A 27,598-nucleotide genomic window follows, 5' to 3' on the forward strand; every position below is an offset into this window, starting at 1 on the left:
ACGGCCGCCCCAGGATAGCGTGGTAGGCTCCCCCGAACCCGACTACTTCGAAGGTAAGGATTTCTTTGCGGTAGTTGGAGGGAGTGCCGAAGCAGACAGGAAGGTCGATGCGCTCGAGGGGTCACGTGCGTTTCCCTGGCACGATGCCGTGGAAGGGTGCAACGTCGCCTCGGAGCCTCGACCGGTCGATCTCCAGGAGCTCCAGGGTGTTGGCGTATAGGATATTGAGGCCGCTGCCTCTGTCCATCAACACCTTGGAGAGTCGGGTGTTGCCGATGATGGGGTCGACGACAAGTGGGTACTGTCCGGGGTTCGGAACATGGTCAGGGTGGTCGTCTCGATCGAAGGTGATCGCCTCCCGAGACTAGTCGTGGTACTGGGGGGTGGCCACCTTGATCGAGAAGACCTCTCGGCGTTCCCTCTTGCGCTGCCGCATCGTAAGGCACGCCGAGGGTCCGCCGAAGATCATGAAGGCGTTGTGTACCTCGGGGAACCCATCATCCTTGTCATCGTCCCGGTCGCCGGCGCCCTTCTGCTTGGCATCGTCGTCGGGGGGCCCAAGCCTGGCGTAGTAACGCCACAGCATGGAGCAATCCTCGAGGGCGTGCTTGATCGGGCCTTGGTGGTAAGGGCAGGGTTTCCTAAGCATGTCGTCGAAAGGCCTAGGGCCTTTGGGGCCCCGGGGATTCTTGCGTTCTGCGGCCGCGACCATATCGCCTTTGAGGACGGCCCGCTTCCCCTGGCGATCCTTCTTCTTTCTTTTGGGGGGGGCAGGGAGCTGAGGCCTCGAGGGCCTCATCCATCCGTTTCCCCTTGGCGTCGTCCGCAGGGAAGATGGCCCCTACGGCCTCCTCGCCTGAGGCGAAGTTGGTGGCGATGTCGAGGAGGGCGGCGGCCGAGCGAGGCACGTTCCGGCCTAGTTCTCGGACCAAGTCTCGGCAAGTGGTGCCAGAGAGAAAAGCTTGGACAATCTCTGAGTCGCCGACGCTGGGCAACTCGGTGCATTGTTTCGAGAAGCACCGGATGAAGTCTCGGAGAGACTCATCTGGTTTCTGGCGACAACTCTTAAGGTCCCAGGAGTTTCCAGGGCGCACGTACGTGCCTTGGAAATTCCCGACGAAGATCTGAACCAAGTCGCGCCAGTCGTGGATTTGAAAGGGAGGAAGGTGCTCAAGCCAGGCTCGCGCCGAGTCTGACAAGAGTAGGGGGAGGTTGCGGATGATGAGCAGATCGTCGTCCGCGCCGCCTAGCTGACAGGCCAGGCGGTAATCGGCGAGCCAGAGCTCGGAGTTGGTCTCGCCGCTATATTTCGTGAGGTTGGTCGGCTGGCGAAACCGAGCTGGGAACTGAGCGTTGCGGATGGCTCTACTGAAGACCCGAGGGCCAGGCGGTTCGGGAGAGGGACTGCGGTCTTCCTCACTATCATAACGGCCGCCCCGATGCGGATGGTAGCCTCGGGCGGGCCCCTCACTGTCGTGGCGCCGTCGTCGGCCGACCGCTTCGTGGTCACCCTGCGCCTCACGTCGGTTATCGAGGCGGTCGTGGACCGAGGGGACTCTGTGGGCTATCGGTGCCCGAGCGGGCTCGGGACGAACCGAGGCTTCCTTATCTTGCCGAGGCATGGCTGCGACAGTGAGGGGCCCGCCCGAGGCTACTATCCGCATCGGGGCGGCCGTTACGACAGTGAGGAAGACCGCAGTCCCTCTCCCAAATCGCCTGGCCCTCGGGTCTTCAGTAGAGCCATCCGCAACGCTCAGTTCCTAGCACGGTTTCGCCAGCAGACCAACCTCACGAAATACAGTGTCTCGCAGGTGGGAGCCGGAGCCGTTCGGATATGTACCAAACGGGGCCTTAAGCTAGCTAACCGATCCTGCTGTGATCATGTTTAGCAAAACGGATCGTTTTTAGCAGTGACCGCCTGAGCGGGCGGGAGAACTGATGCGATGTCACTGTGTCAGTGCTGCTGTGGATCCGTCCGGTGTAGGTGTAGGGGCCAGGGCGCCCGGGCCGAGGATGGGTGCTGGAGAGGCTGGCCTGGGAGAGCCGCTGGACTGTGGCGGTGTGTAGGTGTGCAGCCGCCTTGCGGCCTGCGGGCGGAGCGGAGGGAGGGACCCGGGCCGGGCGTGGATTCGACCGGTCGGGACGGCGACGTTATCGGTTAGAAAAGCGTCGTGGAAAGCCGTCTCCGGCGTTGCATTGCGCCTTGGACGTACGCATATGCCTTGCTGCACTGCCCGGTCGAGCACCCGCTCTGTCCCTTTCCTCTGTACAGGCCGGACCGCCGGAGCATGCGCTCCAGCTCCACGTCGAGGACGAGGTCCTCGGAGGTGGAGCTGCGGTCGGATCCACCGAGAGCTCGCCCGAGGCGAGAACAAAACAAGGCCTTGTTTAGCTGTTGTTTAGTTGGGCACCAAGTTGGCGCCGGCCGAATTTGCCACGAACTGTAGCTACAGTAACTTGTTTGTTTTTATTTGTTAATAATTGTCCAAACATTGACTAATTATGTTTAAAACGTTCGTCTCGCAAAGTACAACCAAACTGTGCAATTAGTTTTTAATTTCGTCTACATTTAGTACTCCATGCATGTACCACAAATTTGATGTGACGGAGAATCTTCTTTTTACATAGTGTCAAATTCTGGAATCTGAAGGAGCTAAACACCCCCCAAGAGTGGACGACCGCAGATAAGCCAAAGCTAAGCCCACTTCTGTGCTCTTGCGCGCGAACGGGACAACGGAAGGTGCAGTGGCGGCGGCTGGCGTGGCGGGTTTCGTTGCTTCCGTTGTCGGCTCCAAGGTTGCGCGCAAATACGCTAGCAGATCCAAGGCCGATCGCCTCGGCGTTTGCCCGCTGCGAAACGGACAACAACGGACGGAGGCCTTGTTCTTTGTCCTTTATCCTTTGTCTTCTAGTCTACGTAGGCTCGACCGTGATCAGGTGCACAACAAAAGACGTGCGCGCCAGCGCCAGTGCCGGACAATGTCGAGGACTTGAGGCAGGTAGGCGTCGGAGATGCAACATACGTACGGAGTACAGGAGTAGGTCTGTAGGTACTGGCGCGACGTGGGGGCGTGCGTGTGTTGTCACTTGTCAACTGTCCGGTCAGCAGTGGCCCTGTGACCAAAGGCCATGGCCGTACCCCTTCGCCCATGCCTCGTTGGTCAGAGCCGCACCTACTGCATCCAAAAACAAGTGATCCTGTATACATATGTATAGTTCCCCACCCTCCCCGGTCACCGGTCACCCGTCTCCATGCGAGGACGCCCAGGCTGCAACGCTGCCGAGTGACGACTGATGAGCACGCGCTGAACCTTCAACTCCATATGGGCACGCGGCCGGGGTCAAAAGCAAGCAGCTGCAAGCCCGCGCACGGCGCATCAAACATTGGACGTACGCGCGCGTCACAGAACTACGTACGTACGTACAGAAGAGCACATACACTATGCGCGAGTCCACGAACCTCAGAACCAAAATTCTCATTATTCCTCGGCTCTCCTCGGATTCCATTCTTTTCTTCTTCTCGGGAGCAGGAAACCAGAGCCAGGAGGAACCCCCTCCGTTCCTCCCCGTGAACTTTGGAATCAAGCGCACCTGACCGCGGGATCTTGCACTGGTCTGGTGGTCGAGTTTCAATTTCCAAAGGATAGCCACCAGCTGCCAGAGCCAGCCCAGGAACCTGGAACCCCAAAACCTACCGTTCGGGGGCGGATGGCAAGCAAACCGCCGGCCGCGCAAGCGCACGGGGCCTCATCGACCACGGGTCGCTCTGCCGGTACGCCCACGCCACGACACGGGCGACGGCGGCGCGCACCACGGCCGTGCACGATGAGCCAGCAAACACGCCGCCCGCGAGCCACCACGTGCCGCGCGGCCGAATTTGGTGGTGGGCTGGTGGTATCCGCCAAGAAGCTGCGGACTGGCGCGTGCGAGCCCATGTTAATAACAACTCACGCACGGAGGAGGCTCACGAGTTGATCCAACATTCGGTCCATCAACCTGCACGGGCTCGTCTACAAAAGACCGGCCCGTCAGAGAGCCTATATACAAACTATAATAACCAAGAAAACACCCGGGCCCTAGCGCGGATCGGAAGCCCTTGGCGAGTTATTTGACTTGGCATGAACATCACTGGACCTTAGATTAAGATACCTAAAATTCTCCTCAATTTTTTATGTGGTCTTCTACATTTTATAGTTGGCTATTATTGCATCTTGCATAAGTGATAGGAATCCGTCACTGTACAGGGATGAGTGTGGATGGATATTTGTGGATGTCTACATCGGTTTAAGTCTGTGTTGCGTGAGATTCCAAAACAAAAAAGATTAGAACACCTAGATTCGAGAAGAACTCCATCTTGGGATTACCTTCGTTATATTGTTCGAGGACGATACAGTTAGTTAGGGCGAACTGAAGTTTACGTGCCTTCTTAACGAAAAGGCGTGAGGGATCGGAGTACTCTCGGTGTAGAGGATCAAGGTATTGATGTTTTCGAGTGGTGTCGACAAGCAACAGATCAGGACGGGCCTTTTGTCACTGACAACACTTAGCGGCGGATCCGGTTTTGTGACTGAGCTGATTGTGGCTATCCTAACGTGAGTGTTGGTCACATGAAGGCCGCGGGTGCCCCTTAGGCTAGCACCAACGTGGCGACTTTGTTAGTGGCTTTGTGAGGCTAACAAGGCTCAGATGTCAGTCTCAGATGTCAGTGTGTAGAAGTTGGGTGCACCGCCAAAAACCTTAGTTTAATTTTGGATAATTAATGAAACCTAGCACTAACATTTGTCATGAGCGATGATATGAGCTAGATTGGTGCAATCCAAGTGATTGAGCAAGGTGAGGTCCATGGAGATGAAGATGGACATGTGTTGATAATGATTAAGCTCCAACTTGGAAAACAAGAAAGAGAAAAATAAAAACCGAGAAGATCAAGGTAAAGGTATATGATAGGTTTTTATTTTGCACTCAAGACACCATAGAGGATACGAGTGACTTAGGATCGATAGCCGTACTATAAAGAGAGGAAATCTTTGGCTAAACGGTTATCAAGTGCCACTATGTGACATGATTCTTGCATATGCATTTAAAAACCTAGTGTGCTAACCTTGACCCTTATAAAATGCTTTGAAAAATGCTAACACACGTGCACATAAGTTCTACACTTTGTGGTTAGCAAGTTGGAAGCAAGGGCGAAGAGGTTGCGTACTTAGAAAAAGAAATGGAGGAGCTGCACGTCGACCGGACGCTGGACACGTCCTGACCGGACGCTGGCCAGGCGAGTCCGGTCATTTTTAAACCTTGGCGCGAAGTTGGCCGAGAGTGGCGGGCACGATCGGACGCTGGGCTGGTTTGACCAGCGCGTCCGGTCACAAGTTGGAAGGCGACGCTGTGACGCGATCAGATGCGCAGGGCGTGCGTCAGGTGAACGATGACGTCAGCCTCGCGGGCGAGCAGAGAGAGGCGCGGTGTGGACCTGACGCAGGGACACGTCAGGTCGCCTTGGACCTGACGCGTCTGGTCAGTGTTTTTCGTCTCTTGACCCTCTGACCTGATCGGACACGGTGTGTACGTGAGTCTGGTCATCACTAGGGTCGTGTCCGGTCAGAGGTTGACTAACTGCGTTGACCGTTTTCAACCGTTGAAGATCAACGCGTAGGATTCAAAGCAGTGACACGCGGCGCGAGATCAGTGACCGGACGCTGGCTCGGGCGCATCCGGTCAGCCCGACCGGCGCTTTCGGTTAGTACGCAGGGCGCCCCCTTTGGCTCTAACGGCTTTATTCGTTTTGGGACGCCTATAAATAGTGTTTGGCCGGCTCCAAGGCATTCCTCCTGGCACTTTGACATTCCTAACATCCTTGTGAGCCTAAGCAAACATCTTTCACTCATCTCCATCATTGATTCATCATCATAGTAAGATTGTGAGTGATTCCAAGTGGATTTGCTTGAGTGATTGCATCTAGTGGCACTTGGGGATCGTTGTGGTTGTGGATTTCTGGTTTCTCTTGGTGGTTGCCGCCACCTAGATGGCTTGGAGCAGCGGATGAGGATTGGCACGAGTTGGTGATTGTTCGTGGCCATCTCCCGGTGATTGTGAGGGGTCTTATGCCTTCCCTAGCGAAGGGCCAAAAGGTAACTCTAGTGGATTGCTTGTGTCATTGAGTTACCTCACTTGTGGATAGGTTTTTGCGGTGTCCAATTGTGTGGACGACGTTCGTGCAACACCTCTTAGTCGCCGAACCACCAAGTGTTGGTCGACACAGCGGGAACTAGCGTGCCGGCAAGCACGTGAACCTCGGGAGAAAAATTGGTTGTCTCTTGCCCTTTGGTATTCTCCCGGTGATTGAATTGATATTAATCTTGTAATTGGTTCACTCCTCTACGCGGCGGTATAATCACCCTACTCACTCATTTATATTCCCGCAAACTAGTTGTAGCTCTTTAGTGTAGCTAGAATTGAGAGCTTGCTTCGTAGTTTAAGTTCATCTCGTGGAGTTTTTTAGTGTAGCAAGTGTGAGAGCTCTTAGTGAGTAGTGACTTAGCAAATTGTGTACTTAGTGATCATAGCACTTAGAATTGTTGGATAGGTGGCTTGCAACTCTTGTAGAGTTAGAGCAAATTTACATTTCGCTGTTTATCATACTAATCAAATTAGGCCTTGTTTAGTCCGAGAAAATTTTTAGGAAATGGTACTGTAGCATTTTCGTTGTTATTTGGCAATTAGTGTCCAATCATAGTCTAATTAGGCTTAAAAGATTCGTCTCGTGAATTTTGTCTAAACTGTGTAATTAGTTTTATTTTTTATTTATATTTAATGCTTCATGCATGCGTCCGAAGATTCGATGTGACGGAGAATCTTGAAAATTTTTACAAAATGAAGTGCAACTAAACAACACCTTACTCTAATGATCTTACTCTAATGATCTTATAGATTTTTAAATAGGCTATTTTTTAGCGCCTTTCAACTGCAGGTGTCAGTTGGACCTCAAGAGGCTGCTATATGGCCTCGAGAGTCGGGAGAGAGGCGATCGTCCAAAAGAGAGCGAGCGAGGGAAAAGTATTGCCAGTTTTTGCAGGCCGTGGTAAAGTTAGACGGCCTGTTCGCTGGTTGTTTCTGGACTGGTTTGGGCTGCCTGGTGCTGGTTTATTGTGAGAGAAAACACTGTTGACTGACTGATTTGGGCTGGCTGAAACCAACAAGCGAACAGGCTGAGAGGATGTCCTTGTGGTGGAAAAGTTGCAGCCTCAGCTTATCTATGTCTATATGGACGCAATAATTTTCTGAAGCCGATGCTTTTGTTACCTTGCGTTGGTGAAGACTTTATATTGTTATGCGGTGGGTCGCAACCATAACTTGGAGTCCCAATCAAAATGCACATGCGACTTTGGACTCAATCATTGACCGTCTTACACTTTTACCAAGAGGTCACTCAACTCCAACAATATAAATTGCTAACAAACTAATTATATGTATTATATGTAGAAGTATGGAGAACACTTCTATGAAACAACCGCACACCTTTGGCTACTTGCAAAGAAAACCGTTCGGGCAGTCTTCTGGCATGGTTCATAGGTATATGCTACCTCACGTGAGCAAGAAGCTGATAAAGATTGAAGCCATACATATTCCCTTTTACAAAAACTATATAAAAGCATCACGCACGACTGAATTAGGAATGAGAAGTTGAGATAAGATTTTACACTAGAGAATGCTTAATTAACATACACAATGACATGCGAAATGAAACAAAGTGTGTGCAAATCAAGGCAAAACCGTATCGTAGCATTATTCCAAAATCATTTTTATAGGATTATTCCAAAATCATTGATACTACGCTGGCTGTAATTTTATGTCAGATATTTTATTTTAGAAGGAAATGTTGAGCTAACAAAACTATCTCTGAGTCAAAATAAAAATAAATTTAAACAATTAGCTACCGCGCAATGATCAAGGGCTAAACCTTTAACAAATATATATCTGTTTATCACCCCCAGCCAATCATAATTTAGCTTACATTTGAAATGAGCTTTGCAGCGGAAAGCTTTCTGAGATTTCTCTTAGCTAGGTTAGTTTTCATGTACTGCAGTAGTGTATAGTTGAGTCCAGCAATCAACCAACAAGTTGTAGCAATCTATGTTACCCAAGTAAAATGCAAACAGATTGCAACTATTTTTTCTTCCTGTACAGAATTCTCCCAGAGAGCAGCAATATCTATCATACATACATGAAATGCAAACAATCCTTGAGTTTTTTTTAGGAACAAACCAGCAGCGATGGGATAAAAAAGTCTCATTCCTTCAGTTTTCAGTGACGAAAATAATTTAATTAATAAGCATCTCGGCGTGAAGCAGAGTCATACTCAGAATTAAATTTTCCGTTTTCCCCTCCAAATTAGTGCTAGACTACTAGAGATATATATATCATATATATAGCCATTCAGCCATAGCCAGTACTAGCCACATACCGAGCACTAATTAAGTTTTGAAGCAAAATCTAGCAATCTTTCATGTCATTCCTCTGCATGCATAGTATATATGTGTCAAATGGATCTATAATTCTATATATGTGTCAAATACGGATCAACAATGAGAAGGCAGTTTGTAAAAAGAGCGGGAGAGGAATCTGATTCTCCCAGCCCCTGAGTGTTTAAAACAAGAGGAACCAATAATTAGCACGAAAGTGAATTGTTAACTCAAAATACTTACCAATCCCATTACCATTAATTTCATCATTGTACAGTTGGCTTCCAAGCAAAGATTATGTGGCTCCCACACACCATAAGGACCACCAATTAATTTGGAGATACTGTAGCAGCTTCGTGTGTCACTACTTTGCCGATGGCAGCAGCATGACAGAGATTGCGTTTGTACTCCGTAGCTAGTAGCAGGCTCTAGCAAACAGAATTTAATATTCTAGTTTATTTATTATACTTGTCTACGATCGATCGAGCCTGCGCATGCACATACGATACACATCATGCTCATGAGCTAGTTAAATGCAATACACATACTCATACATACAGGATTGGAATCACAGCTCGCCGTGCGGGCCGTAGAGGAACGTCGGCGGCGAGAACACGGAGTAGCTGTTGTCGATCAGCTGCGGCGCGAAGCTGTCGTCGTCGACGTGAGCCGCGGCGGCAGCGGAGGCGGAGTCCGACGACGGGGTGCTGACAGGGCTGGGCAGCAGCATCGCGCCCGCCTGATGATGCGGCTCCACCGGGCTGCCCCCGCTGCTGTCGTCGGCGTCGACGTCGATTGCAGCACCGCTGCTGCCGCCGCCGCCGCTGTACTTGTACGGGTCGGCGTGGCGGCCGGTGAGCTCCTGCACCAGCGCGCGGAAGCCCGCCTCGCTGGTCGTCACCCGCACGGGGTTGCCGATGAACACCAGCTTGATCGGTGGCTTCTTTCCGCAGCCGCCGCCAGCAGAAGCCTTCCCCTTGCGCTTGCCCGAGCTGGTGCTAGTCGCCGCCCCCGCGCCTTGGTGAGCATTGCTCTTGAAACCGTACTGCTTCCTGCGAATCCCCGGCCCATCCATAGCCGGCCGGCCGACCGACCGATCGATCGATCTACGGATCAGAGAACCGAGCTGATGATCGAAGGGGCTAATGGTGCTGCAGGTGCACAGGGGATGGTGGAGGGAGTAGTGGCGATGCTGTGTGCTGTGAGAGGGATGGGGAGTATAAGATAGTGGATGAGTTTCCCGATTTAGGAGCCATGAAAGGATAACGGGCACGGAAGAAGAATTAGTACTCGTATCGTGGTACGAACGGGTGTTTACAAACGGTGGCTGTGTCTTGAGAGCTGAATGGTAGGCACGTGGGGCCGAATTTTTTACTTTTTGGTCCTTTTTCCGAAAGTTTCTCTCAAATAGACCCCTGGCAGAAAGAATTCCAGAAATGGACCTTTGGCTCAGCGCCAGAGTGAGTGGCGCCGAGCTCGGCGCCAGAGTGAGTGGCGCCGAGCTCCTGGCCACGGGCAAACGGCCTGCAAGGAGCTCGGCGCCAGAGCGGATGGCGCCGAGCTCGGCGCCGTAGATCTTGGCGCCGAGCTCGGCGCCACTCACTCTGGCGCCGAGCTCGGCGTAAATATCTACCCGCCCGGCCTTCTTCCTCCTCTACTCGCCCTAGCCAGCCCCCGCCGCCGCCGCCCCGCCCACGCCCGCCCGCGCCCGACGTCGACCGCGCCCGCCTGCGCGCGCCACGCCGCGGCACCCGCCCGCCCGCGCCCGCCGCGCCGCGCGCCCGCAGCGGCCCGCGCCCCCCGCGCCGCGCGCGCCCGCCCGCGCCGCGTGCCGCGCCCGCCGCGCCACTCGCCCGCCCGCGGCCGCCTGCGCCGAGCCCGCGCCGCGCCAGGCCCGTCCGAGCCGCTGCTGCTCCGGCGGCCGAGCCCGCGCCGCTACCTCCGCTCCCTCGCCCGAGCCCGCACCGCGCCGCGCCGGGCCCGTCCGAGCCGCTGCTGCTCCGGCGGCCGAGCCCGCGCCGCTGCCTCCGCTCCCTCGCCTGAGCCCGCACCGCGCCGCCGTGCCCTCGCGCTGTTGGCCGTTGGTTTTCTGCAGCGCCAAGCCGCCACGCCCTCCACCGTCGTCGTAGCCTTTGTCTCCACCGCCGGCCTGGGCCTCGCCCTGCCTTGCCGACGTCCACCGCTGTCCTCGCCTCGCCCCGCCTCCCGCGGCCGTCGAGCCGGTCTCGCAGCACGGAGCGCCGGCCACCCCGCGACCGCCGCGTGCCACCTCTGTCGTTGGCCGCGCCACCGCAGTCCCGGATATTCGCCTAGACCTACGCCCATCGTCCGTCGACCCGGAAAGGTATAAAATATGAATATGCAATGTACCTATTTAGTTGGTGTATGTTATTGACTAGTTATATTGTGATGACTTTGTTAGTTGATTTAGTTATATATATATATGTAGATAGATAGAAACATAGATACATTGATAAATAGATATAGTTAGATAGCTACTTAGATATGTAGTTATATTTGTAGTTAACTACATAGGATCTTGCTATTTAGTGAGTACACTATAAATATATACGTAGTTATGATCATGATTACTTAGTTTGTAGTTAGAAAATACTTGTTAGGTACTATCTATCGTATAATTTGGACTAAAGGACATGTGTTTTGTTACGTTTTTTAAATAGATGGACAACCTAGTGACCATATATCATGGAGGCACGGTTGAAAGCGATCGTTATGGATATGTTGAGTTTCTTGACATGCAAAGCGTGCCTGTGCTATTCAATGATAGGCCTTCATTTAGTGATATGGTTGCAAGGGCTCGGGAGGAGCTGCATTGCTTTGGAGATGATGACATTGCAGTTGATGGTGTACTGCACCTAGGTTGTCCTCCCAACATCTTCAGGCGAATGATCTCAATTGGTTGTGCGGATCAGTGGGACAACTATGTGAGATCGGCTATGAAGAGCCAGCTGCAATGTTTGGACGTGGTTGTTCATCGGGTGTTAGTTGATCCAATCCCTCATGGGTTTACCCCTGCAATGGATCATCCGGCACACATCGACCCTCCCGTTCCGGAACCTTACCTGCATGTGCAGATTGCGCCTACGGTTCCTGATGCTCAATCTGTCCCCAATGCGTTATTTGGAGATGGTTGTCATACTCATGTTTTCGTGTCAGATCCTCCTTATGAGATCCCTTTGACACAAAATCATCCGAGTAAGTGTCTTAACCGCATGGTTTTTGGGAGCTCATCAGAATCATGGTATTTTTTTCATTCTTTCCTCATTTCTGTAATGACGTTGCAGGAGACATTCCTGAGAATATCGATGTGGCCCATGTTGCTGCGCAAGTGCACTTTTCAGATGGATTTTGTGGCTCCAATAATGTTGAAATTATGAATGATTCGGAGCCATATGAGATGGCTAGGGCTCTTGATTCTGATGATGATCGTCCTGTTGGAGAGCTGACGGAGAGTGATGTTGAGATGATGAGACGTATTTTTCCCGACCGCCGTGATCCTAGAGTTCATGAGTTTAGTGATCTTGCTCATTCTGATCTGGCGTTTGTAGAAGGACGTGATGATGAGCTCCTAGAAGCTCCTGAGGCCGGTCCTAACATGGTAATTGAGGAGGGAAGGGTGTTCAATGACCTCCCTGCTTTGAAGAGGTGGTTGCAGGCTTTTGCAGTGATACGAAAGAGGCCTTACAGGGTATTGCATTCATATGTGGAGCGCCGTTACACAGTTGTGTGTGACAAGGAACACTGCCCATGGAGGGTTTGTGCAAGGAAGCAACAGGTGACCGGAAAATGGAAGATCACAAAAGTAGTTGGGCCACACAATTATGCTGACCATGAGCTGACACTGAGGCATCGGCAGTTGACATCTACCCTAATTGCCAAGCGGTTGATGGGAATTTTACAAGGAGAACCCAACATGAAGGTGAGAACAATTATCAGGACCGTTGAGGCGTTGTATGGAGGATATGTGATAACTTATGGTAAAGCATGGAGGGCTAAGCAGCGAGCGTGGAACATGATATATGGGGACTGGGAGGATGGGTATGAGCAGCTGCCAGTTCTTTTCAATGCAATCAAAGCGGTGAATCCAGGCATGCATTATGAGTACATCCCAAAACCTAATGCATGGAAGGATGGGAGGCAGATATTTTTCCGTGCCTTCTGGTGCTTTCCTCAGTGTGTCGAGGCCTTTAGGCATTGTCGTCCCGTCTTCTCCATTGATGGTACGTTCTTGATTGGCAAATACCAGGGCACACTTCTTATAGCCATATCCTGTGACACGAACAACAAGTTGGTTCCTTTAGCATTTGCTTTGGTTGAGAAGGAGAACAATGACAGTTGGGGATGGTTCTTGAGGCTAGTCCGGATACATGTGGTTGGCCCTGGCAGGGAGGTTGGTGTCATATCTGATAGGCATCAGGGCATACTTAATGCCGTGCGAGAGCAGTTAGAGGGGTATGCACCTTTGCACCATCGTTGGTGTACTCGACACCTTGCTGAGAATCTCCTACAGAAGGATAGTGTCAAGAAAAACTTTGATCTGTTGCAGGAGGCTGCTCGACAGCTTGAGGACAAGTACTTTAGGGAAAAGTTGGAGCAGGTCAGAACCGTATCAAATGCAGAAGGTAGACAATGGCTCACGGGTTTGATGAGGGATTTGGAGAAATGGACGAGAGCTCATGACGATGGTGGCTGGAGGTACGAGTTTCAATGCAGCAACATGGCAGAGTCATTCAATAAATTGCTATTGGGGATACGTGGTATGCCCGTGAATGCAATTGTTCAATTCACCTTCTATAAGCTTGTTGCCTGGTTCAACGATAGACACGCCCAAGCATTGCAGTTGAGTAGTGATGGAGAGATATGGGCTCCGAAACCAAAGGCACACCTAGAGAAGGCAAGAGAAAGGGCTGGCACACATGAGGTTGCATGCTTTGACCACGCCACAGGGACTTATCAGGTCGAGCATAGGGGCAGTACAACGTCCGATGGCGAGGTCCGAGAGTCGAGGATACATGTGGTTGTCCTCCAAGATTTCAAGTGCACTTGTGGTAAACCAAGGCAATACCACTTTGTATGTTCAGCATTTGGTGGCAGCAGCTAGGCATCGCAACTATAATATCGAGAGGAGGATACCTCACGAGTTCAGTGTCAACACGCTTGTGAACACATGGAGCCCTCGCTTCGTGCCTTTCCGGGACCCTGGAGAGTGGCCTCCTTATGAAGGGCCGAAGTACATTGCGGATCCAGCTTACCGTTGGAACAAGCGTGGATCAAGGCAGAGGACGAGACATAGGATGGTTATGGATCAGATACCCGGAAGAACTAGGCGTGGGAGAGGAACTCCATTTGTTACTGATCCCGAGCAGTACGAGTGCGGCAAGTGCGGTAGACTTGGCCACAACTCACGAAGTTGCCATTGGCAGATTAGTGAGGTAGGACTATTGGTTTATAGTATTATTTTATATTTTGTCGTATCATATATTTAATTATGCATGTCTCAATTTATGCTTGTATTTGTGTCAATTATGTATACATTTATAAGTTCATGTTTCATTGTACATTGCAATTCTAATTCATTCACTTTTTTTGTAGGATGGAGCAATTCCACCTGCTCGACCCGACGTACGAGGAGACCCACAGAGGACGTCTCGTTGCGCTGGGGCAGGTAATAATCTATAAGTTTTATTCGTACATGTGTTCGTGAAGTAACATGTTACTATGTTATCTTCGATGCAGGACCTTCCGCACCTTCGTTCTAGGACCCACAGTGGGTTCTTGGACATTCGGTACGATGATAGGTACACTCCATTCCTGCAAAGAGCTGGCCTGGATGTCATCTCCTTTCAGGTTCGTCGTGGGTTGCCCAAGTTCAACTCAGCGGCGATAACTGCGTTGGTAGACAGGTATTAAAGTGAATCATTGCCTCCATTCATGGCCATTTGTTAATGCGATTGACTGTTTGACAAGTAATCTTCCTTGGTCTTAAATATAGGTGGCGGCCGGAGACTCACAGCTTCCACCTACCTTTCGGGGAGATGACAGTCTCGCTTCAGGACTGTCAGAAGATGCTAGGCCTAAGGATTCATGGGAACCCAGTCACCGGGCAGTGCAGGTCAGAGGGATGGAGAGCACGAGTGGAGGCCTTCCTTGGGCGTGAGCTTGGCGAGCAAGGGGCTCGCACTTCTGGAGTTCCCATCTCATGGCTACGTACAGAGTTCGCACAGTGCCCCGAGGAGGCAGATGAGGAGACGGTTGTGTACTACTGCCGGGCGTGGATCCTACACCTTTTTGCTTGCGTTCTCTTTCCAGACGCGACGGGTGATAATGCGTCCTGGATGTGGATCCACTGCCTCAGTAACTGGGACCAGGCGGGTCAATACAGCTGGGGCTCTGCAGTCTTGTGTTTTCTATACCGGCAGCTGTGCGAGGGGTGTCGTCGGTCTACGGCGAACCCGTCACTTGGTGGATGCGTGTACCTGTTACAGCTGTGGATGTGGGCTCGTTTTCCAGTTGGTCGTCCAGAGGTACTGGCTCGTCGTGAGTGGTTCGAAGGTCAGCCTCCAAGTCGCCAGCCGACATGGGCGTACCTTTGGGACCAGGTCAGGGTTTCGCACACGAGGATAGACCAGGCGTACATTCAGTACACGAACGAGCTAGATTCGCTGACAGCGTCTAGTGTAAGTAAATTTTATTTTCCATGCACCTATTAAAAGGATTAGTATACCATCTAACATCTTATTTGAACATGATGCAGGTTGAGTGGGAGCCATATGGTGGACAGGACGCACTACTTTTTCAGCTGAGCACCGTATGTGGGGCCGACGACTACTTCTATAGGATGAGGTGTCCTCTAATCTGCTTTTATGCTATCGAGTACCACCTGCCAGATAGGGTTGCACGCCAATTTGGAGTGAGACAGCTTTGGCCTATGCCTATGTTCTCAACTGGCGTTGACTTACACAAGTAAGTGTTTTGATATTTCAAATGAGTCATGATGATGGTCCATTTATTATAATATGGTGCCACGTACGTGGATTAATGTAACGATGACATACGTGCAGGTTGGATCGTCAGAGGAACAAGAAGATTTTTGACTAGGAGAGGCACCACCAGTCCTACATTGAGGAATGGGAGGAGATGCACGACAACCTGGACGACAACAACGAGCCGCACACGAACCGTGAGTTCAGGCGGTACCAAGCTTGGTACCAGCGTTCGACAAGGTGCAGGCTCAGACTACAGTGGACCGAAGCTGACTACGCCGACATCGAGTCCTCCGACGATGAGGACACGACGTACGACCGGTCCACTCATGCAGGAAGGCAGGTGGAGGCAGGACCGATCTTGGATAGAGTGGTAAGCCAATCGACTTATTTTGTTACGTTTAGTTACATAACAATACATTAGGTGTTCTTGGACCGACGTTAGGAGTTATCTATTGTAGTTATATAACCCTTGTAATACATTAGGTGTTCAAAAGTCTTAATATTGAAAACATTGTTGCAGGGCAATACACTGAGAAGCTCAGTTGAAGAGATCGAGCGCGTTCGGCCTAGAGTCAATGATGACTACATACTTGGCTTCCTAGATGTAAGATTACAAATATTCTTTCAAACAAATCATTAATACGTTATATTCTTTCACTTAACATTGTTTTGTACAACAGAGGCTGTCACGTCGTCTACGCCGTGCGGCTGGTCGTTGTGGTTGCAGGACAAACACGACGCATGACGTGTATGATCCTTCCGCAGGAAGAGGAGCCTTGGGTTCCTCTAGTCAAGCAGCTACAGGGGACGAGGAGGAGGACGAGGACGTCGAGGACGACGATGACATGGACAAGAGGCACGATGAGCTTGGGCCCTCTCAGCTCCATGACGCTCCTTCGACTTATCCTACACCGCCTCTAGGCACTAGGCGACGCTGTCCCCGTGACCCTTACACTCCAGGCACCAGCGCTCTGGGTCACAAGGGTAGGGGCAAGAGTAGGAGACAGTGAGGGACGTGGTAGATGTTACTATGAACTATTGTATTTACTTATCTTTAATTATTCGGGACCGTATGAATATTGTGGACTATTTGTACTTTGCATGACATATTATGTTAGTTGTGATATTCGTTGTGGTTGCATTATGCTTGTTGGATGAGTAAATGTTTAGAATATATATTGATGTCTCTGTTTGTAACTGTGGATGCTTCTAATATAAGACCTTATCTTGCGAATTTTTTTCGTGAATCTTTAATCATACTATACTTGTACAAATACACAAATGTAGTACACAGATTAACTATAAATTTATTACGTTTATAATCCAGGAATATTTGTACATACGCTATGTACAAGAATCCTATGCATTTCAGAGAATCTATGATTTTTATAGAATAAATATAGACTTTTCAGATACACGGACATCATCGAATTATCACATCACTGATATAGACCTCTCAGCTGCAAGGACAACATGCAAGGAAGCACAACTAAACTCTATCTCCACCATCCATCATATGACTGTTTGATCCAAGGGCTGAGGTAAAGCGGCACACGGATCGCTGACATGGCACATTGACAGGCCTCTATTCCTCCTCTTGACCTATAAATAACCACTCACTCCCTCTCATTCACACAAACAATAAGGAAGAAGAACACTCCTCAGCATTTGCTTTCGTTGTAGTACCAATGTCTGGAGGGTCGTCCAGAGGGAGAGGAAAGGGGAAGAAAACTACCTGGGGTGGGAGGGTCCTCTTGGTCCCGATTTCTTTGAGAAAGCTCTTTATGAGAGGTTCCCAGTTGAGAGCAAAAGTGATTTCACCAAAGAGGCACCACTGACAGGATACGATGAAAGGAAAGAAGAGTGGCCAAAATGCATGCATGGTGAGGACTGCCTAGTGCAGATGTTCACCGAGGGAATAGATGGAGGTCGTCGTTTCTTCAAATGCCCGCGAGCATGGGTAATTTCTTTTACTATTTGTTTCTTCATTATGTTTGTCTTGTATATCACTTACACGACATACTTTTTGTAGTCTTCCTTGATAGAAGAAAACTGTGGGTTCAGTAGGTGGGTCGATCCTCGACCTATTTATCCGCATGCGGAGTACATCTACTACCTACAAGACCGTATCTTCGATCTAGAAAGGGAAGTTAGCAGCGGTTACAAGGACGACGAACAGGACGACAACAACAATGGTGCCGATTCACAGGAGGCACTCTGCAATGATCCATATTGCACCTGCCCTAACCACAAGAAAAAGGGGTCTCCCCCATCACCCCCGCCACCACCACCACCAACAACAGGAGGCTACTATGGAGAAGGTGCAACACAATTTGCTATGTGGCCACACTACTAGGATGAGTTTATGTTTTTCTTGTGGAGAATCCCAGGTTTAATTATCTAAGGCATGTTAGGTTTAATTACCGAAGGCATGGTTTAATTACCTAAGGCATGTTAGGTTTAGTCAAAGAAAACTATGTACCCAGGTTCGGTACCTGTAGTGACATGCCATTTAATGTGTTTCGTGTGTTGATTTCTATAATATCGTATGTCGTTAACTGTTTTATGCAGCACGTGTTCAAATAGAAATAAGTCTGTATTATTAAGCGGAATATTAAGACCATTGATAATGAAAACAACCACATAATGAAAAGTTAGATACTATATCATATTACACAACATATTAATAGTATAACTAAGTGCCGACAGTAGACAAAGGGGCAAATGCACTTCCAAATCCTCAATCTAAAACGTACTGAGTAAGCAACTCATCATCCGAGTACCAGTCCTCTACTACAACCCTGTTGCTGCGGCTAGGCTCAACTGCGTTGCTCTCACCTGCCTGTCGCCTGTAGTAAGCGGCCTCCGCTTCGTCTGCGGCCGCTGCGGCCTGAGTGAAGAACGTGTCGTCATCCTCCTCTGCCTGTAAGCCTGCCTCTGCTAGGGCGATGAGCTCGCTCAGTCTGCCAGTGTCGTCGTCAGCCTCCTGCGCCTGAATGCCCGCCTCTGCTAGAGAGATGAGCTCGCTCAGTCTGCCTGTGTCGTCGTCAGCCTCCTGCGCCTGTATGCCCGCCTCTGCTAAAGCAATGAGCTCACTCAGTCTGCCAGTGTCGTCCTCATCCTCATCTCCATCATCACACAGCACAATCGATGATTGAACGGTGCGACCAGCTCGTGATCTATGGGCATCTAACTTCTTCTCCTCATATCTTGCACGAGCCACCTCTGCAGCATGTTCCTCGCTGCAACCAATCCCTTGATGTATAAAATGCAATCAGTTAGTAACTCGATAATATTACATTTAAAACCAGGCAACGAAAAAAGGTTTTCAAGCACTCACTGGCACATAATGTAGCAACATGCTCGTCCAAGACTTGCATCTGTACTCTTGTCTCCTCCCTTGCCTCATTCCTTGCCCTCTCCTCCTCTAACGTCGTTCGCCTCTCCAATCCCCATTTGTTAAGCCCAACATCGATCGGGTTACAAATACCGCGCTGTCTAGCAAACTCACACATCTTTTCTTTGTGATGTTTAACGAATAGGTTGACGTAGTCAGGTCCATATCCCCTCTTCCGTGCAATTAGTTGCCTCTTCTTCAGTTCATCCAAGAACTTAGCTTGACCATCATAACATTCCCAACTGCATTTCCTAGTGCTCTGTTCAAAACAAATATTATATCATATATGTATTAGGAAAACAAACAAAATACGATTTCATGTTTACCAGAATTATAACAAACCTCATCATACTCAATCATATGGCCGCAATAATGACCTATTCCAAGCTCCGAAGGGACTAGGCCATAGTTGGATTTTACTCCACATTCGCACATGACAGGAGGTGCTTTGTAGATTACACGTTCTTTCTTCTTTTCCTTAACCCTCCGTGGTTCTTCCGGCCATTTGTTCTTAGGACCATACAACCACTCCTTGAAACGACACTTCGCCATTGAATACACCTAAATAATGAGACATTAGTACATAAACACATATAGCTCAAGATTTTAACACATACACTTTGCACTTACTTCATGCTTGTTTGGACACACAAACTCCAACGTATTCTCAGGGTTTATCACAGCTCGATCTCCGCAATCGCACAGAGGAGGTTCCTCGAGTCGTCTAACGGCGGCTAGGTGCTTCTCCTTAGCCGTCATTGCCGGAGGGTTAGGGGGGGTGGAACCCACCGCTTGAAGTGCTCACGTGGATGTCTCCCTCTAAACCAATCGTCGAAAAATAGGTACCTAGGATCAAACTTTTCTGCACCATCGATCCACTGAAAGAAAAAGCACCTCTCATGGTCCTACACAACGAGATTCCAATAATATATTAGTACCATACTTAAACAAATAAAGAAAAAGGATAGTACAAATAATTTCTTACATTAAACCGACTACATGTGTAGAAGCAACGCGCGGCTGTGTCCGGATGTTTCGATTGAAAAACATGGGCCGGGAAACCACAATCACAGTTAGGGATAGGAAGGTCAGGGGGAACAGGGGCATCTTTGCTAGACGCGTCGGGGTATAATTCGCGAGGACGACCCCGTTTTCGCCAAAACTCCTCCCGAAACATTTCTTGCATCTAACAAATAGGATGTAATTTAGCAAACATAAATAAAAACATCACAACAAAATATCAATGAGAACCATAACTACAATACAATCAATTTCGTTATAAGAACCAAAAGCAGTTAACATTATACCCTAAACCTAGGGTTTCTCATTTCATCCACAACAATAAAACCCATAACATAACTACATTCGGCTTGGTTTGCTAGCATTTTTCACGCCTTGAAATGAACCTACAGTTGTATAATACATATATTGAGGGATACAATGAAACCCTAACTAATGACGATTCTTAGGTTCAAAAATCCGACTAATATATACCGAATCGATGCGAAAAAAACAAGGAGGGGAGCGAGGATACCTTGCTCTCGAAGATCTACGGATCAAATCAAGGTTTTCAAGGTCCAATATGTCGATTCGTGAGGTAGGATGAAGTGGCGAGAAAAAAACCCGAGGAGAAAGAAGAGGAAGAACGCTCAGGGAAGAAGGCTGGGCGCGGGTTAAATGCAGGTAGCTCGGCGCCAGAGTGAGTGGCGCCGAGCTCGGCGCCAAGATCTACGGTGCCGAGCTCGGCGCCATCCGCTCTGGCGCCGAGCCCCTTGCAGGCCGTTTGCCCGTGGCCAGGAGCTCGGCGCCACTCACTCTGGCGCCGAGCTCGGCGCCACTCACTCTGGCGCCGAGCCAAGGGTCCATTTCTGGAATTCTTTCCGCCAGGGGTCTATTTGAGAGAAACTTTCGAAAAAAGGGCCAAAAAGTAAAAAATTCGGCACGTGGGGGTGGGGAACTCGGGGAGGAGATGGTGAAATTGGCCAAGTCCACCCAGGGTTTTGTATTTTTCTTCTTTTCTCAAAACACAAAAATATATTTATATGTACGTACACTCACCTCTATAAACATACCTATGCATATCAACCCCTAGCACCTTCAATATACAGACTGGTTGACGAAGTCACTTCTAACAACAGACACCCACAGAAAATAGTGTCGATTATTGTTGAAGTAAATTGCAAGCGTCATGCCTAACTGAGAGGACTTGAAATCGTAGCACCTAGTTTTAAGAACAAAATCAAATACACATCATATGTGAGCTCAGGAAGTCAAATCTCACATATAGCTACAAATAAGGGTAATATCAATAACAATGCTTAATATATAACGTACTTAGTATATAGAATATAACCTTAGATAGCAAACAGCGGAAAGACAACTCCGATCTTCAGGTGAAGACTCCAAATCCACAGGGACAACTGACTGGTTGATCACAAGCTTAATTCCTCCAAACTCTAGCAATCTAGTACCCATCCGGGATTTTTATCCAAATAATTGAAAATAAAGCAAGCGTAAGTACATGTCGTACTCAACAAATATAACATGGGGTTCATGAGGCTCAAAAGGCTGACACTGGTTTAACTGCGATTAGCTTTTAATGAGTCATGATTTTAGCAATTGAGTAGCAACAAGTTCACCTCAAGCCCATATAAACACATGATCAGGTAAACATGAATAATGAATAGCATAAACAATTAACCATTAGTGAGCATCTTCATCATCAGTATCATCTGTGTTCATCATCTATTCCGTAAATGTTCCAAGGCCGCTCGTGACCGTGAGCACGGCTGATATACCAGTTTTACACTCTGCAGAGGTTGTACACTTTCACTGTGAGTCGTGATTTACCCTTTCACCCGAGGTGATCAGCCTCTTGACCCACTGCCAAGGAAGGTCGACAGGGTTCACTATGAAGCCTTTTAAAGGTTCGTCTAACAAGTTAGGGCCATTAGATTCACTCGGCAAACAGATGTAGGAACCCCCTGTCGAATGGCACAATTCTATCACGGCTATACACATAAGAGTAGAGGCTGTCCTATACCCGATTCGTCAAGCCATTCTTACGCCAATAAAAGTAACCACTAACAAGCTAGAAAAGGTCCTCATACTGAGCTAAAGCCAGAGCCATGTAGCCCTCACAGCTGTACTGTAAGTCCCGGATGATCACTTACAGATAAGTCCTTAGAGAGAGGAATCTAGAGCACCATAAAAACAGCCCAATGCTCTAGCCCCCTGGTTCCATATTGCTAAAAAGCATCTTTTAGTGTTTATTGCATATACCATTAGTCAAGTTACAAGATCATGGTTGTAGTTGAGCACTAGCATCATACTACCCAATGCAATACCCCATAGGTAACAAGATATAAGGTAACAAAATCCTAGGGAATCCTTAGTGGCAGTCAAGGTAGACACATGCAGTATGAATTAAATGATTAAAGGTGAATAGGTAACAAGGATGGTCCCATGCTATACTTGCATTTTAAACTTGATCATATTTTCCTCATACTTTGTTTCTGGTCATCACCTTTCTGATCTTCAGTGCTCACATACGGCTTTCGTTCTACTCGTAGCAAACATCACGCATAGGAAAACATGCAAGAAACAAACATAGAAAACTAAGAACAGTACACCACACAAGAGAAAACAACGTACTAAAAGAGAGCTAGTTGTTACGGTCACAAGATCACAAGAAACACCGAAAAACGATGCTACCGTTAGAAAGAACGGCTATCGAAAAGTTTACATTATAAAAGGGAAATAAAGACTACGTGCTTGATTTATTTTAATTAAATAAACCATATGATGGTTATTAACTCAAATTAGTTAAATTATATTTTGGTTCAATGCCGAGTTAAAAGTATTCATGTTTTATTTATAAATATTATCATATAGTTTTAAGCAAGTTAGATTTTAACTTTGCAAAATAAAGTAACATGTCAGATCATTTATTCAAATTATACATGGTGCGTGTTTACACTAACCAAATTATTATTTACAAACATATTTATGTTGCTATTAATCAAATTAATAGTTAAAGATAAAAGACCAATATTGTCCTATGTTGCTTTTATTTAGAAACTAGTTTCATGCACATTAATCCAATTAATATTTAATTGTAAACACAAAAACTCGCAGCATGAAAAAACATGCTGCTAAACCGTAGATTACGTCAATATAATCTTAATGCGACAAAAACAGACTACCAGAACTAAAACGGACGATGAAGGGTTAAAAGCTATAGAATACTAACAAAGGAGAACCCGAGACTTCACGAGAGAAGTAGATACGCACTGTGGTTGGTCATATATCAGACTGTTTCTTGGGCAAGTCCCATACGTGATCTGCATTGCTGCTTGCTTTGCGCGAACTACAGGGCAACGATGCAATCATTTACTGAAAATACGTATAGGCACAAAAGCTAGTGACGGTGTTGCAGAGAAGAGATCATGCAGGGATACACGGAGATTCTCACCATGGCTAAAGACGAACGAATAGGCACAGATGACAGCATGCTCGCCCCAGACAATGAGAAGAAATAGCGGCGAGAGCTTTCACCTGGTCGTGCCTCTGGACAGTCTGCACATATTCACAATTCTTCATGACCGTGGTCCGCTGGCCACCAATGAGCAGCGTCGGGGCAGCTTCATACCATGGTTCGAGGCTCGCGGCCGTAGTCAGCTGCAGACGGCGTTGACAGATTCATCACCTCGATTCAAACCTCGGCAGCGGTGTAGCGAACGACGGTGAAGCAGCTGGCAAGGACGCTGGTTCCCTGAGGTGGATGGCCGGCGTGTAGCATAGCAAGCAATGGCGACATGCAGAATCTGATTTCCGGAGGCAGATGTACGTGCTGCAGACGAAACAATGGTGACCGTTCTGGTTGGAGGCCGGTCGGACTCCACACCGGCAACGAACTCGATCGGATGCCAAGGAGATGAGAACGACAGCTTGACGGTGCTTCTTCTCGACATGGTTTTTCTCAGGCTTGGGTTTGGGCGTTGCTGCAGCAAGGTTCAGGGTCAGCAACGAGAGAACACGGAGGCAAACATGAATACAGGGCCGAACAGCAATATAGGATCACTTTGAGCAGGACTAGCCTCACCTCGCCAGCAACGAACGGCAGCGGCTCGGTCAGGGCAGGGCTAGGAGAAACGTAGAAGATAGATGGAACAAGAGTGTTGCGTGGGGCACTTACCGATGGCCGAGAAGCAGCGAGGATGACCGGGCTGGGCAGCGCGGCGGCGACGGCGAGAGAAGGAGAAAATATAATTTACTACACGAGGGATTTCCCAAACTAGGGGCTCCCCATATAGTAGTTTTGGTGTGCTTTGCCTAAGAGGTTGGTTGATATATATAGGAAGAAAAATTCCCCACATCCACGAAGTAGCGATATGACACTAATTGATGTTACCCCCTCCACATTTACTAATGGGCCTAAATAATCATTAAAGCCCATTAGTAAATAAATGCATGTGCCTTTAGGATTTATTAGGATTATTGCACTTGGGCTTTGAGCATTGGAAAAAAATAAGAGATTTATTATTTTCGGAATTAATTAATTTCATGGATAAAATAATTCTAGAAAAGTCCAGAATTAATATTTAAGCCACGAAAAATACTCCGAGACTTCCAAAAATTTGGGGAAAATTCCCAGAGACACTTTGGAACATGATGAACCCAAATAAAGTATTTGGAGCTCATAAAAAGATTGTTGGGAACTTGAAACATAAAGATTAAGGTGAAGGAGGTAGGAATTAAATTCCAGAAAGAAGCTGGATAATTCCTAGAGATAGATATTCGTCTCCTAAACGTATAAACACACACACACTTTTGCACATAAAAACATGAGGTGCGACCGGCATGAATGCAACAAACATGTTTCTACCTTATGATAAATTTTAAATTAATGAAAATTTTTATTTTCCTATATTTTCATGTGCACAAAATTCAGAAATAAATCATTTTAAACCTATTTTCGAAAGAGGCAAATTTTAGGGTGTTACATCTAAGTGAGTAGGCAATACCACAAGAAATCTACTAATGGTCCAGTTCATCACCCAAACTTGTCTCTCCATGTATGAACTATTATTCTAGCCTTAACTATATATTTACATGATGGACATTGAAATTGTACGGCCTGCAGTCTTCAGCTCATATTTTGCCGCTTAACTCTTGAAGCACGTGATTTTCACTTATACTATAATACATCAATGATCCTTAAACTTGTCATTCTCACTTCCTGAGAAGTCAAATATTTTTAACTTTCACCAAATATATATAAGAAAATTTTAATATTTATGGTGTTAGATTAACCGTTAAATATATTTTCACAATAAACTTATTTTGAGATACAAATGTTGTTAATATTTTTTTTAAATCTAGTTTTTTTTTGAAAGGTCACCGGGGGATGAACTATATCCCCACCAGAATATTCAGTCCACATATGTCGGGCAAGCCGGGAGGTGGAAGGGCGTGGCGCCAATCCAGATACAAGAAGTCCAGAGAAGTACAATGGGGAGAGGGAGAGATTACAACAGCAACAACAGCAGCACCACCACCAACAACACTTAACAGAAACAACAAGAAAAACCAACACGAGGACTCAAGGATAAGCCTAGACTCAAGCCAAAAGACGCCAACCGATCATCGATTTGCGCCACCGCCGAACAGCATACTCGTTGGTTACGCCGTGACCATTTTGCCCTGCACCACTCCTCATAGCTACGCCGCTCCGCTGCCGCCCTCCATCTGAGGACCAACAATGGAATGGGGACTAAGAGTGGAGACGGACATGCAAACCCAAGATAACCGGACACAGTGACCTCCCTTGAAGCTGACGATGACACCTACAACACATCCGGGCCCACGTACCACCATTCAACGCCGTCCACGGAGAGGACACCATGGAGGGGGAATGGCGGCAGCGGTGGAAACACCACTCGGCATTTGATTTTCTAGCACCATCAAGGTGAGCGCCGACGGAGCAGAGACGCCAAAGGAGGACACTCATCGAAACATCGGCAATGACCGACAGCTAGGGCTAGTCTCACCCAAGAGGAGAATAAGGAGCCAGGAGAGATAGGTCTGAGCGAGCCCTCCACGGTGGTGCCTCCAAGAAGGACGCGACGTCGTTGACGCCACCACCACCGGCTCTAGATAACTAGAGCTAGATTTTCACCAGGAGGAGAGGGACAAAGCTACAGCTATAGGGTGGGGAGGCTACATCGATGCCTCCAAGGAGGTAGGCGGTGCTCGAGGGCATCGTCGTCGATCACATGACCAGGTCATGCATGGCTTTCTCCTAAGCTCCTCAATCCCAGGAAGGAACTGTAGTCCGCCCCGCCATCTCAGAACCAATTTGGCGAGCGCAGGCACGACGACACGCGCATAGGCCTTGGCCCTCATGCGGGGCTTTGACTTACCCGACGAGACAGATCAGGCCCCTTCGACCAAAATCAGCTGAGAAGAGTGGCACAGATGGGAAGCAGTAACACCTCTGGTGTTACGAGCTTGCTTAGCACCTAGGTTAAGGCCTAAGAGAAATTAGCAAAACAAGTTCTTGAGTTTTAAAAATTTAAAACACACATGAAATGATAAACAAACCCTGTGCGACTCACTTTTATGGTTGAGAGAAATCAAATAAATATCTAAGTTAATTTACTCAGTGCGTAAATGTGCTAATGAAAATCTTAACAAGAAGAATAAAATAAGTAGTTTTAATTGTTTGGTACGAAAAACAATTTCTATAAACAAAAATAAAATGTAACTTGTGTATAGTGCTTATGTAAAGATGATGAGCAAGTGGTGTAGATGAAAATGCAACTTTATTTTTTTGGAAAATAAACTTGTTAACTAATGTTCTTCGGAGCTCCAAAAATCAAATTAGAAATTAAAATCAACCTTTTCGTTAAGTCGGCAAAGATCTGAACTTATGTTAAAGTACTATTTTTGGTGAGTTATATTGAGCAAAATAATTAAATAGTACTTAAATATTTTGTTCCTATGGTTTAGTATAAAGTATGGACTATTGTATGAAGTACTTGTTGGTTGAAGTTAATCAAGATTAGGCCTTTTAAAAGTTATGGCAAAAGTGTTCATGGTTGTTAAGTTCAAACTGAACTTTTGTCTTTTCTAAGTCTAAAAGAGTAGTAGACAATGCCATTTTGACGTTTGAATTCTAACTAAAATGTTTAAACACTAGCTTCATATGCTTGTATTGTTAGTTGCATCTAAGTAAGCTCTTGGGCATGTGGTAGGTCGTAGTTGCGTTGGGTGTCGTGTTCCTCTCTTAAAAATTCCCCAAACTTCGTTGGAACGTGTTGTAACCATGTTGTTGACGCTCTGTCTGTGAACCGGCGTTTGGCGCGACGAACCTATCTTGGCATATCTTAATCTTTCTCTCCGGTGATCCTGTAGACGTGTGAGTTGCTCCGCTAGCTAGTCGATAGTACTGACTTTGGGTTTAGGGAATTGGTTGAACCTTATCGAGTTAATCAGCAGCGTTTGCTTCACTTTAAAATCCATGCACGTCACTGCTCGTCATTGCTCTGCCGGTGTCTGTAGTCACCGCGCGCGCACGCTGCCGCTGCTTGACCATTCTTGGCCTTGGTCATGCCCCGTGGCTGGCTTTGCTGGCTGCCAGTCATGGTCGAGCTGGGGTTGGCCACGGTCGCCTCTGTGGGCCAGGACTGAGCTACGGGGCTGCTGCTGCGTGGCCATCGCGTGCGCGCCGC

The 27,598-nt window shown here is 48.0% G+C and overlaps 2 protein-coding genes and 2 long non-coding RNA genes across 4 annotated transcripts; 2 read left to right on the plus strand and 2 right to left on the minus strand.

The window, feature by feature from the left end:
• Positions 1 to 9,027: 9,027 nt before the first annotated feature.
• On the minus strand, positions 9,028 to 9,534 carry LOC136515929 (uncharacterized). Its single transcript, XM_066509379.1, has one exon. It carries the CDS (start codon positions 9,532 to 9,534, stop codon positions 9,028 to 9,030), a length of 507 nt encoding a protein of 168 aa, XP_066365476.1.
• Positions 9,535 to 9,895: 361 nt separating this feature from the next.
• LOC136515930 (uncharacterized) lies at positions 9,896 to 10,502 on the plus strand. Its single transcript, XM_066509380.1, has 2 exons — positions 9,896 to 9,946; positions 10,131 to 10,502. The coding sequence occupies exons 1-2, from the start codon at positions 9,896 to 9,898 to the stop codon at positions 10,500 to 10,502; spliced, it is 423 nt and encodes a 140-aa protein (XP_066365477.1).
• A 5,059-nt stretch (positions 10,503 to 15,561) lies between these two features.
• Positions 15,562 to 16,282, plus strand: LOC136516438 (uncharacterized). The gene is made up of 3 exons (XR_010774058.1): positions 15,562 to 15,836; positions 15,987 to 16,070; positions 16,147 to 16,282. It is a non-coding gene; the product is annotated as an uncharacterized lncRNA (long non-coding RNA).
• Positions 16,283 to 18,847: 2,565 nt separating this feature from the next.
• On the minus strand, positions 18,848 to 20,291 carry LOC136514872 (uncharacterized). Its single transcript, XR_010773869.1, has 4 exons — positions 19,849 to 20,291; positions 19,494 to 19,768; positions 19,206 to 19,424; positions 18,848 to 19,122 (listed from the first exon to the last, which is right to left on the minus strand). It is a non-coding gene; the product is annotated as an uncharacterized lncRNA (long non-coding RNA).
• Positions 20,292 to 27,598: the final 7,307 nt, after the last annotated feature.

Source organism: Miscanthus floridulus, chromosome 17 (assembly GCF_019320115.1).
Source record: "Miscanthus floridulus cultivar M001 chromosome 17, ASM1932011v1, whole genome shotgun sequence".
NCBI lineage: Eukaryota > Viridiplantae > Streptophyta > Magnoliopsida > Poales > Poaceae > Miscanthus > Miscanthus floridulus.